Source organism: Pristis pectinata, chromosome 34 (genome assembly GCF_009764475.1).
Source record: "Pristis pectinata isolate sPriPec2 chromosome 34, sPriPec2.1.pri, whole genome shotgun sequence".
Lineage (NCBI taxonomy): Eukaryota > Metazoa > Chordata > Chondrichthyes > Rhinopristiformes > Pristidae > Pristis > Pristis pectinata.
The window spans coordinates 15,547,269-15,560,081 of NC_067438.1; the positions used below are offsets into that span (position 1 = coordinate 15,547,269).

Consider the following 12,813-nt stretch of genomic DNA (forward strand, 5'->3'; position numbering starts at 1 on the left):
GCACGTGGACAGGTACACAGATAGGAGAGGTTTATAGGGATATGGGCCAGACACAGGCAGATGGGACTGGCTGAGATGGGCACCTTGGTCAGCATGGACGAGTTGGGCTGAAGGGCCTGTTCCTGTGCTGTATGACTCTACAATTCTGTAGCAGACAGAACCCTGAACCGCATCTCACCTATTTCCCGCATCTTGCTCCCATCCCCTCTTCCTCCTGTTCAAAGCAAGGGGGCAGAGCTCCCCCTACCCCCGGTCCTCATCTTCCACCCCACCAAGCCTCCGCATTCAGGGCCCCCCCTTCACATCACCAGCTTGCTGTTCCACTGTCCCTCCCCACGCACCCCCCCTCCGCAATTCCCTGCTCCCGTCTAGACCGACCGCTCGCCAACACCTCCTCTGCCACTGAAAACCAACAGGTTTTCCCTCCCTCTCTCCCCCACCAGTTCCGATGAAGGGTCCCGCACCCGGAACATTAACTGCTTCTCTCTCCACGGACGCTGCCTGACCTGCCGAGTGGTTCCAGCATCTCCTGTTCTTATTTCAGATTTCCGGCATTTGGGATTTTCCGTACCGGGTTCAAACACTCGGCTGGTGGGACAGCGGAGATGCCGAGGGACGGGGAGGGGATTATAGTTGGGGGGGGGGGGGGGCGGCGTGAATCGCCCTAAGCAGCCGACGGCACAGCAAGGACACCGGGCACCCTGCCCAGATCCCGGAGCACAGCATACACTGCCGACGGTTCGCCGGCAGCCCACCCACCCCCCACCCCGCCCTTACCGAAGTCCCGTCGCTCGCCGACCCGTCCGCCTGCAGGTCGGGTTTCTGCTCCACGGCCAGCTCCGCTTCCAGGATCTTCTCCACTGGCATCTCGTCGTTGGCGCCGCTGGTGGACTCCGCCTCCTCGCCCCTCTCCCGGCTCCGCTGCCTCTCCTCCTGGACGGCTGGGGGAAGGAACAGAGCAGTGGGATCGGGCAGGGAGGCGCGGCCGAACAGCTAGGGAAGGGCATGCACGTTTGGGGAGGGCGGGGGCCACCCGGGGAGAGGTGGGGGCAGCACAGGGTGAGCCAGGGGTGGGGAAGGTGGCGGCAGGTGGTGAAGAAGGCCAATGCAATGTTGGCATTCATTTCTAGAGGAATAGAATATAAGAGCAGGGATGTGATGTTGAGGCTCTATAGGCATTGGTAAGACCTCACTTGGAGTACTGTGCGCAGTTTTGGACTCCTTATTTAAGAAAGGATGTGCTGACGTCGGAGAGGGTTCAGAGAAGATTTACTAGAATGATCCCGGGAACGAGAGGGTTAACATATGAGGAACGTTTGACGGCTCTTGGGCTGTACTCTTTGGAGTTCAGAAGAATTGGGGGGGGACTTCATGGAAACATTTCGAACGTTAAAAGGCCTGGAGAGAGTAGATGTGAAAAAGTTGTTTCCCATGGCAGGGGAGTCTTGTTCAAGAGGGCACGACTTCAGGATTGAAGGGCACCCATTCAGAACAGAGATGCGGAGAAATTTCTTTAGCCAGAGAGTGGTGAATCTGAGGAACTCGTTGCCACGGGCGGCCGTGGAGGCAAAGTCATTGGGTGTATTTAAGGCAAAGATTGATAGGTATCTGAGTAGCCAGGGCATCAAAGGTTATGGTGAGAAGGCGGGGGGGGGGGGGGGGGGAGTGGGGCTAAATGGGAGAATGGATTGAATGATAGAATGGCGGAGCAGACTCGATAGGCCAAATGGCTGACTTCTGCTCCTTTGTCTTATGGTCTTATGGGTGGGGGGGTGGGGGAGGTGATGGGAGAGGGTGGGGAATGGGCCAAAGGTTCAGGGGGTCCAGAATGGGGAGCCCTAAAGGCACATGAAATGGGGGGGGGGGGGGGGGGTGGAATTGAGGGAAGGAGACCGGGATCCGACCCGGCACTGGGGGTGAACCGTACGTGAAGGAAGGTTGCGACGTTGAGAGTTGGCAACCGACACGGATAAGTTGGCTCCCACACAGGAACAGTGAGTACGGAACTGATTGCGGGGGGGGTTAACATGTACATGGGAGTGGTAGGAAAATAATATTTTCATAAGACGTCCTGATTTGAAACAGAAATCCTAATTAGAATGAGTCATAAGAAAAGGAACAGAGTGCGGCAATTCCTACAGGATCACCTTGGGCCAGAACTCTTGATGCATGTTAATGGCTTTGGAAAATCTTCATGCAGGCAGAAATTATGAGTTGTAGCAGTGCCAGTGGGAGAGGTGGGGGCCATCCATCAGTGGGTTCACGAGGGAATTAGATCGACGTAAGGGAAGATAATTTGTGGGGCTGCGAGCGAGAGAGTAGGAGACCGGGCCTGATGAGATTGCTCCTCAAGGAGCAGTCAGGGACTCGATGGCTCCCATCTGTGGTGTAATGATTGATGAACTGTCGGGTCAGGAAAGGAGAGGCCCCTCCACACGGCTGCCGTCGGGGCAGCTGCTCCAGCCAGCCCCGTCAGGGCTCCATCACCCGAGAACCAGACACAACGCCTCTGGCTCCTGTACGGGCAAGCACGAGTCAGGAAGTCACGGCTTCAGGTGTCACTGCCGTAACCACAGCGCACACTCCCCGTGCGCGCCGAGAGAGGGCTGCTCTGCTCTGTCAGAGGTGACGTCTCTCAGATGAGATGTCAAACCTGCGGTCGGTCACCTCACATGGACAGTGAAATCCCCATTTGGACAGAAAGGTGCAGTCCTCCTGTCGATACTTCCCCCCACCCCCCCAACCTAAATCATGCCAATAAAAGCTTTGTGGGGGCTTGATGAGTTGTAACTGATTTATGAACACCTACATATGTATGAGCTCCCTTTATATTATCTATAACATTAAAATCCGACATACGTTCATTCCTATGAACAGCAGAACTAATTTACCCTCTCTCTCTCCACTTACAGTAATTGCTTTTTTTTAAATCAGTCTTATGTGCTTTTGATGCCATTCATTACGATACTATGGGGGGTGTGGTTACCATAATGAGCGATTTTTGTGTACGTTCTGACTTACGGACAAATTTGACTAAAAGTGGAACCTGTTCATTACCGGGGAATGGCCTCTACTTTGCAACACCAACTAAATCGCAAAAAAGTTCTTCAGCAACAGTGAAATGTCCTGGAAATGGCCCGGTGATAAGTGCTGTATAAATGCAGGTGCTGCTTTCATGTGATCTCCCACCCCATCCTACCTGAGAGGACCCCCAACTCAGTCACCCCCTGATCCATACCAGGTCAAGTCCCCAACAAAACTCCACAAGATGCTTTTGCTGAGGGAGGAGTACATAGTAAATGGTAGGACCCCAAGGAGCATTGATGTACAGAGGGATCTTGGGGTTCAAGTCCATAACTCCCTGAAAGTGGCCACACAAACAGACAGAGTGGGAAAGGTGGCAGACGGCATGCTTGTCTTCATCGGTTGGGATATTGAGAATAAGAGTTGGCAAGTCATGGTTCAGCTGTAAAAAAACTGTGGTATAAATCTTTGCATTTGGAGGACTGCGTGCAGTTCTGGTCACTGCATTACAAGAAGGACATGGAGGCATTGGAGAGGGTGCAGAAGAGCTTCACCAGGATTAGAGAGTATTCGCCACAAGGAAAGTTTGGACAAACTTGGGTTGTTTTCTCCAGAACGTCGGAGGCTGAGGGGCGAGCTGATAGAAGTTTAGCAACTCACAGGAGGCACAGAGAGGGTAGACAGGCAGAGTCCTTTCCCCCAGGGTAGAAATGTCGAATACCAGAGAACATTGGTTTGAGATTAAGTGGGGGAAAGTTTAAAGGAGATTTAGGTGGCAAGTTTTTACACATGGAGTGATTAAGTGCCGGGGAGGAGGTGGAAGCAGATTCAACAGCAATGTTTACGAGACATTTAGACAGGCACATGAACAGGCAGGGAATGGAGGGATACAGACCATGTGCAGGCAGGTGGGATTAGTTTAATTTGGCAACATGGCTGGCACAGACATTGTGGGCCGAAGGGCCTGTTCCTGTGCTGTTCTGTGTTGGTGGGGTGGGGGGGTGGGAAGGGGTTGTGGATAGGTAATACCTTGGCGTGTCTGTGCTCAGGAAGGGTGGTCCCCCATCTAATTCCCCCACCAGAGTGAGGACAACAGGGACACCGGGTCAGGATGGTCCGTGAAGACCCCTTGACCGAAGCAGCTGGGATACCGGCATTGAACAGACGGCTGGGAAGTCGCCAGGGTAAGAGCGGGGGTGGGGAAGGGGAGGTGAACAGGACGGCCGGAGGACGACCTACCTTCACGCTTCATGCCCGTGGCCAGACACTTCTGGTAGCGGCAGTACTGGCAGCGGTTGCGCTGGCGCTTGTCCACCGTGCAGTCCTTGCTGTCGCGGCAGGTGTAGGTGAGGTCCTTGCGCACCGTGCGCTTGAAGAAGCCCTTGCAGCCCTCACAGCTGTACACCCCGTAGTGTTTGCCTGCACATCACACAAGCCAGAAATCAGCTTTGCCTCTCGGAGGGGTCTTTGAGATGTGCCATTGAACATCTGGAGTCATACAGCATGGAAGCAGGCCCTTCGGCCCAATGCATCCATGCCAATCAAGATGCCCATCTATGCAAGTCCCATTTCCCTGTGTTTGGCCCATGTCCCTCTAAACCCTGCCCATCCATGTACCTGTCCAAGTGTCTCTTAACTGCTGTTAATGGACCTGCCTCAACCACTTCCTCTGGCAGCTCATTGCACATACTGACCACTCTCTGGGTGAAAAGGTTGCCGCTCAGGCTCCTTTTAAATCTCTCGCCTCTCACCTTAAACCTGTGCCCTCTAGTTCTTGATTCCCAACCCTGGGAAAAAAGACGGTGCATTCACCCTATCTATGCCCCTCGTGGTTTTATACACCTCTATAAGATCACCCCTCAGTCACCTATGTTCTAAGGAATAAAGTCCTAGCCTGATCAACCTCTCCCAAGAACTCAGTCCCTTAAGTCCCGGTGACATTTTCATAAATACACTTGCTAACTGTGAACAAATTTCAAAGTGTGTTCGCCAACCTCAGTCCAAAATCTTAATCAAGGATGCACATGGTTGTGCATCTTCCACATCTGACACTGATACCACACTTTGCACCCTCATTTCCCTACCAACAGAACATCCGTAGGTATGATGAGCCGTATACGTTACTTATTTCCCAACAAGCAGATTTACAAGACACATTTATCGTCCTACTTCCTTTGTTCAATCTGTGCAACCCACGTTGTGCCTTAATACAAACTAACGAAGACACCACCCTTGTCCAAATCAGTGAGTTGGCTCTCCGGGTGAACATTATCCAGCCCTCCTGGTCCTTTGACCAAGTCTGCCTCTAGTTCTTCTGCCCCAGCTTCACCAAGGCAGAAGCCAGTCACACTACCGCACATATTATTGGGGTGAGGACGTCACTGGCAATGCCAGCATTTCTTGCCCATCCTTCGTCATCCCAGGACTGACACTGTTGCTGAGGAGCTGATTACATTGATGGGTCTGAAAAAGCCAGACTTGGTAAGGAGGCCAATGGGTTTTTATGACAATTGGGACATTCCTTCGTTTGAAGACCCAAGCACATTGATCACCTTTAAATCCAGAATGATTTACCATGGAGCCATACAGCATAAGACAGGCCCTTTGGCCCACCATTTCCATGCCAACCATCAAGTGCTCAGCTACGAATTCCACTGGTCAGTAGCCTTCTACACCTTGTCCTTGTCAAGTCCTTGTCCAGATACTTCTCAAGTGTCGTAAGAGTCTCTGCCTCCAGGCAGAGTGTACCAGATTCCAACCTCCCTCTGGGGAAAAAAATTCTTCCTCAGATCCCCTCTGAAGCTCTTCCTCCTTACCTTAAACCTTTGCCCTCTGGTCTTTGATACCTCTGCTGGGGGAAAAAGATTCTTACCACCCACTCTATATTTCTGCCTCTTATAATTGTGCACGTCTCTACTAAGATTTCCCCCAGTCTCCTCCATTCCAAGGAAAACAAACCCAGCCTGTCCTCGCTCTCCTCATAACTGAGACACTCCATCCCAGGCAGCACCCTCTGCACCCTATCCAGTGCAGTCACATCCTTCCGGTAGTGTGGTGACCAGAACTGCACACAGTACTCCAGCTCTGGCCTAACTAATAAAGTTTACAAAGACCTCCAAGCTCTTGTATTCTCTGCCTTGGCAAATGCAGGCCAGCATCTGGTATGTCTTTTTCACCACCTTATCTACCTGTGCTGCCACCTTCAGGGATCTTTGGTCTGGTACATCAACGTCCCTCTGTTCCTCTATCTCCTGGGGCCTTATCATTCATGGTATACGTCAGACCCTTACTTGATCTCCCAAACTGCATCATTTCACACTTATCAGGATTAAATTCCACCTCCCAACTCACCAGCTGATCAACTGAGACTGCTCTCCTCACTATCAGCACCACCAAGAGTTTTCATGTCATCTGCAAACTTACTAATCATACTTCTCCATTCACGTTTCAGCTGTTACTGTACATAACAAGGGTCACAGTCTTCCAATCATAGAAGGTCACCTTTCACCATCATCCTGTCTCCTGTTACTAAACCAGTTTTGGATCCAATTCGCCAACTCACTTTGAATCCCATGAGCTCTAACCTTTTGGACCAGCATTCGTCCTGGGCCTTTGTCAAAGGCCTTACTGAAGTCCATGTGTACTACATCAACTATACTACCCTCATCAAGATAGTTAATTCTTCAAAAAAAATGTCCCATTATCAAATCTATGTTGACTCTCCCTGACCATTCCCTGCCTTTCCAAATGTAGTTTGGGGGACAGGATTAAATACATATGCAAAAGCAGGGATATGTTAGACACCACTAACGTTAGACAAACCGGCCTGTAATGACCTGGCTCGTCTCTGCTGCCTTCCTTGAATAAAGGTACCACATTTTCTGTCTTTCAGTCAACTGTGGCCAGTGAAGACTTAAATATCTCTTTCAGGGCCCCAGCAACCTCCTCCCTCGCATCCCATTACAGGCTGGGATATGTCTCATCTTGCCCTGGGGATTTATCCACCGTTACATCCACTAAGAGGACTAATACCTCCTCCTTTTTCATCTTAACGTGCTCTAGAATTTCACCATCTCAACTGCAATCTCCAACTATAATCCTCAGTGACCGCAGATGAAAAGTATTCATTTACAACCTCATCCTCTGGCTCCACACACAGATTGCCCCTTTGGTCCCTAACATGCTCCACACTTTCCCTAGTTACCCTCATGCTCTTAACCCACTTATAAAATGTCCTGGGATGTTCCTTACCCTTAGCTGCCAGTGATATCTCGTGGCCCCCTCTTTGCCCTCCTAATTTCTCTTATAAGCACCCCCCAAACTCTCCATACCCCTGAAGGCCCTCCCCATTTTCAGTGGTCTCTGCCTACCACATGCTCCCCTTTCCTCAAGCCCTCAATATACCTGGACCTGCTGTGCTTGCTCTTCACCCTGTGCTCAGTTCTGGTCACCTCACTACAGGAAGGATGTGGAAGCCATAGAAAGGGTGCAGAGGAGATTTACAAGGATGCTGCCTGGATTGTGGAGCATGCCTTATGAAAGCAGGTTGAGTGGACTCGGCCTTTTCTCCTTGGAGCGACGGAGGATGAGGGGGGACCTGATAGAGGTGTATAAGATGATGAGAGGCATTGATCGGGTGGATAGTCAGAGGCTTTTCCCCAGGGCTGAAATGGTTGCCACAAGAAGACACAGGTTTAAGGTGCTGGGGAGTAGGTACAGAGGAGATGTCAGGGGTAAGTTTTTTTACTCAGAGAGTGGTGAGTGTGTGGAATGGGCTGCCGGCAACAGTGGTGGAGGCGGATACGATAGGGTCTTTTAAGAGACTTTTGGGTAGGTACATGGAGCTGAGAAAAATAAAGGGCTATGGGTAAGCCTAGTAATTTCTAAGGTAGGGACATGGTCGGCACAGCTTTGCGGGCCGAAGGGCCTGAATTGTGCTGTAGGTTTCCTATGTTCACCCATACCGGAACAAATTGGCCTTGAACTCTCCCTATTTTAAAAGACTCCCACTTCAATTAATTACTCCAATTTGCATTGAACTACTCCAGTTTAAATTCTCCAGCTGCTGTCGCCAGAATCAAATTCATGTCTCTGTACGACAGCCCACTCTACCGTAAGCAAATGATAATGCCACGGGTCCGGGAGCTTCGCTGAGAAAACTAGCCCACTCCCACTTTAAACATCACTGTGTCTTTTTTGATGACCTTGAACACACTGCACATTGAAATACGACATTTAAAGTAACTGCCCCCTCACAACCCATAAAAAAACGAGCTGATTAATTCAGCGATTCCAAGTCACCTCATTTATTACAACCCAAGCATTCATACAACAGAAAGGACAGTGTGTTATTCCAATGGTAATGAATTCGGAAAAATTGATGTGGAAAGAGATTTAGGTGTCTTTGTACACCAGTCACTGAAAGCAAACACGCAGAAGTGCAAGTGGTATGTTGGCCTTCACAGCAAGAGAGGTTGAGACAGAGGCATTGTCCTGCTACAGAAACCACACACTCGGAGTATTATATGCAGTTTTGATCTCCTTATCCAAGGATACACTTGCAACAGGTTGTCCAGGTTGATTCTCCTGCCGTACGAGGAGAGATTAGGTCAACTGAGTTTACATTCACCAAGGTTCAGAAGAATAAAAGGGAATCTAATTGAAACTTACAAAATGCTGACGGGTTCGATAGACAGGATGTGGGGAGGATGTTTCCCCTGACTGAGGGTGTCTAGACTGAGAGGGTCACACTCTCAGGTTACAGGGCAAGAGGTTTAGGACTGAAATGGGGAGGAATTTCTTCACTCAGAAGTTGTTGGACTTGTGGGTTTCACTACCACTGAGGGCTGCTGAGGCCAAGTCACTGAATATAAAGGAGGAGATATTTAGATTTCTAGACACAAAAGGCACCATGGAATTTGGGGAGGGAGGGAGGGAGAGAGAGAGAGAGAGTGTGAATATGAGAAAGATAATCATTCATGATCATTCTGAATACAGAGCAGGTTCAAAGACCGTATGGCCTACCCTTGCTCCTATCTGCAATGTTAAATCATGGGACAACACAATAGGTTCATTTCAACCATGGTCTAGCTTTTCTTTGCAATGCTCTTGCCTTCATTTGAAGGTCCCAGCATATTGGTATCCCATTCAAGTAGCTCAGAGAAGAGAGAGGCATAGGTAGAGTAGACGGCCGTATCTTTTTCTCAGGGATGAAATGTCTAATACCAGAGGGTGTGCATTTAAGGTGAGAGGGGCTAAGTTCAAAGGAGATGCGCAGGGCAAGTGTTTTTTATTTACAGAGAGTGGTGGGTGCCTGGAATGTGCTGCCAGGGGTGGTGGTGGAGGCAGACATGATGTTCTTAGATAGCCAGAGAATGGAGGGATACGGACCATGTGTAGGCAGAAGGAGTTAGTTTAATTAGGAGTTATTAGCTTAATTAGTTCAGCACAACATCATGGGCTGAAGGGCCTGCTCCTGTTCTGTACCATTCTACATTCTAAGACTGGCGGGTTGCATCATTCCTGAGAACCAATGATACGTCCAATGATACACGGGCCACAGGCACCTCCTTGGAAGCCTGAAGAAACTCAAACCCAGACTGACTACTCAACTCAGGAGTACAAGGGCAAATTTCAGTCACACTCACTCAGAGCAGTTCATTCAGTGCAGACCAGAAACACAAAGCCACCTTGCAGATTTGGCACAACGATCAGTACCAGATATCTCTGTATCCATCGATTTGCGTTTAACAATAGAAAATCCTGGGCACATTTTACCTGAAGACCTGTCTCCACAAATGGAACAGACGCGCCTCAGGGATGAGGTGGTGGAGCCGGCTGGGTAGGAGAGAGCCGGGTTTGCCCCCAGTGACAACTGGATGTCGTCGGAGCTGCTGACGGCATGTATCCCTGACATGTTCACCGTGGAGTTGATCTGAAAACCAACAAGAAAAACTGCAATAGTTACGGAGCAAAACTCCACCCAAGCTTGGGCGTTTTGTTCTGAGGCAGGTGGGAGTTCGGCCGGAGGCAGCATTCTGGAAACTTCCCCAGGAGGTGGTGTGGCCCAGCACTGCAAGTACCTCGACAACTCCCCTTCCCATCCCCACACTGACCTGTCCATCCTCAACCTTCTCCACTGCCAGGGTGAGGCTCAACCTGAACTAGAGGAACAATACCTCGTACCCCGACTGGGTGGTCGACACCCCAATGGTACAAACACCGATTCCTCCAGTTTTAGATAACCCTCACCTCCAGTGTGTTCTCCACCCCCCCCCCCCCCCACCACTCCGGATTCACCCCTGGTCTTCCCATACTCCCCTCCAGCTCCCCATCACCCATTTTACCCCACTCCTAGTTCCATCCACATAATATCCACACATTTCACCCACAGTCTCCCCCACCCCCAAGGGGCTCTGGGCCAACCTGCCATACGCCTCTCCCCTAATGGTTCCCATTCTCTCCTCCGTCACGAATCAGATTCACCGGTCGCCCTGTGTGTTCCTGCTTATCTTCCTCCAACAACTGCCTCCACACTCACCCTCCCCTCCCCACACGGTTCCATCTCTCTTTCTTCCCCTCACGGTAGTGTAGCGGTTAGCATGACGTTATTACAGCACCAGTGACCCGGGTTCAATTCCCGCCGCTGTCTGTAAGGAGTTTGTACGTTCTCCCCATGTCTGTGTGGGTTTCCTCCGGGTGCTCCGGTTTCCTCCCACATTCCAAAGACGTACGGGTTAGGAAGTTGCGGGCGTGCTATGTTGGCGCCGGAAGCGTGGCGACACTTGCGGGCTGCCCCCAGAACACTGTGTGCTTCGATGTACATGTGACTAATAAAGATCTGATCTTTGTCGTCTGCCTCCACCTATCACCCACCTGCCTGTGTCTCCCAACTTAACCCTCGCCACCCCACCCCACCCTCCCCCCCACCATCTACATCTGCCCGTCGTTCTTCACCCCTCCTCGGTCCACCAATCACCTACCAGACCCCGTCTCACCCCTCCCCTCTCAGTCGTGATGCAGTGTCTCAACCCAAAACGTCGACAATTCCTTTCCCCTTACAGATGCTGCTCGACCTGCTGAGATCCTCCAGCGGACAGATTGTTTCTCTGAAACAGCAACCTGTCTCGCAAGGTTCCCGCGTTTACAAAGAGGCAGTGCAGCTTCTTGTGGCGTGACTTTTCAAACACAATGGTGAATAATAAACTCATTAAATTTCTGCTCACTTGTCTACATTATAGGAGAGATCCTTCATTCCTTAATGTGCTGCTTTACTTGTGAATCATTCCTGAGACTGGCCTTGGGCCAAGTTACCCGCATAAGAAGCAATCTCCATTTCTACAGATTGCCTTAAGACACCGTGCATCTGCAATGGTTATGATAATCAAATGGTATATTCAGCACCCACAGTTCACCAGCACCAAGTCCAACATTGTCCTATGATAGAATTTGATTCTTTTCATAATTTTTACATATACTGTATAAATCAATGCTAAGCTTTAGGCATTAGTTTTCGGAAAAATCATATTCTGCAAAAGATGCTTGTTTATCACAGCTGCCAAATTGCAAAATGAGCTGCAAAGCTCCCCAGCTCTTTGCATCTGTTGAAATCAATAGTAAAGGTCAGTAAGAGTTTAGAGCTCTCTCAGCGCACCGACCAACATCCCACAAACAAATAAAGGGATTCTTCACCTCACTCTAATCTGTGGCCGAACAAATCAGAATTTATAAAACATCTTTCATCCCCTCACGAGCAATGGCTTGATAAAGACCCACCATGAATTATTAGCCTTCTGCCCCCTGCCCCTTTTCTCACTCTCTCTCTCTGTCACCTCCACCTATCACCTCCCAGCCTCTGTCGGTATTTCCACTCTTCCCTCCTCCATCTGTCCATCACCCCTACTACTTGCCAGCTCTTGCTCCACCCCTTCCCCTCCACCTCTTTACACCGGCCATCTCCCCTCTGTCCTTCAGTCCAGATGAAGGGTCTCGACCCAAAATGACGACTGTCTATTTTCCTCTGCAGATGCTACCTGAGCCGCTGAGATGCTCCAGCTTCTTTGTGTGTTGCTCCAGATTGCAGCATCTGCAGTCTCTCATGTCTCCATGAATTATTAGTTGCATTACACAAACTCAGGACACGCAAAAGTGCCTTAAAACCAAGTTGGTTGTTCTGAACCATCGTCACTGCTTTAATGCAGGAACCTATCTGCATCCAGCAAGCTCCCATTGACAGCTTTACATGGTCTCTTCACCTCTTTGCCCCTATACATCAATTATAATATATGACACTGATCGGATACTCTGCATTAGTGATGCTGGTGGAGGGGGAAACATTGGTCCAGGACACTGGGGAGAACTCCCCTTCCTTTCCTCAGATCTTGGGTGTTTCTACAGCCACTTGAGACAACAGACAGAGAAAGGCTCAGTTTAACACCTCAGCTTAAGATCAACATCTGTGATGTTGCGTCACCTTTTGAACGCATGGCTGGGAGTGCTGGCCTCAACTCTCTGAAGTGGGATAACCCACCGGTTTCTCTGCAGGAACGTGACCAAAAGATTCTTAGCAGTTTGGAGGAACAGAGGGATCTTGGGGTCAAAGTCCATAGATCCCTCAAGGTTGCCACACAGGTCGATAGGGTTGTTAAGAAGGCGTATAGAGTGTTGGCCTTTATTAGTCGGGGTACTGAGTTCAAGAGTCGCAAGTTGATGTTGCAGCTCTATAGAACTCTGGTCATACCCCACTTGGAGTATTGTGTTCAGTTCTGGTCACCTCATTATAGGAAGGAT

General features: G+C 50.0%; 1 protein-coding gene across 2 annotated transcripts in view; it reads right to left on the bottom strand.

The window, feature by feature from the left end:
* The window catches only part of LOC127586039 (retinoic acid receptor RXR-beta-A-like), a 78,385-nt gene that overhangs the window by 34,841 nt on the left and 30,731 nt on the right, over nucleotides 1-12,813 (bottom strand). For both annotated transcript variants that reach the window (XM_052043813.1, XM_052043812.1), the window contains exons 3-5: nucleotides 9,802-9,958; nucleotides 4,264-4,443; nucleotides 778-941 (exon numbers count right to left, since the gene is read on the bottom strand). In XM_052043813.1, coding sequence (XP_051899773.1) covers nucleotides 778-941; nucleotides 4,264-4,443; nucleotides 9,802-9,958 — 501 coding nt within the window. The remainder of the gene's footprint in view (nucleotides 1-777; nucleotides 942-4,263; nucleotides 4,444-9,801; nucleotides 9,959-12,813) is intronic.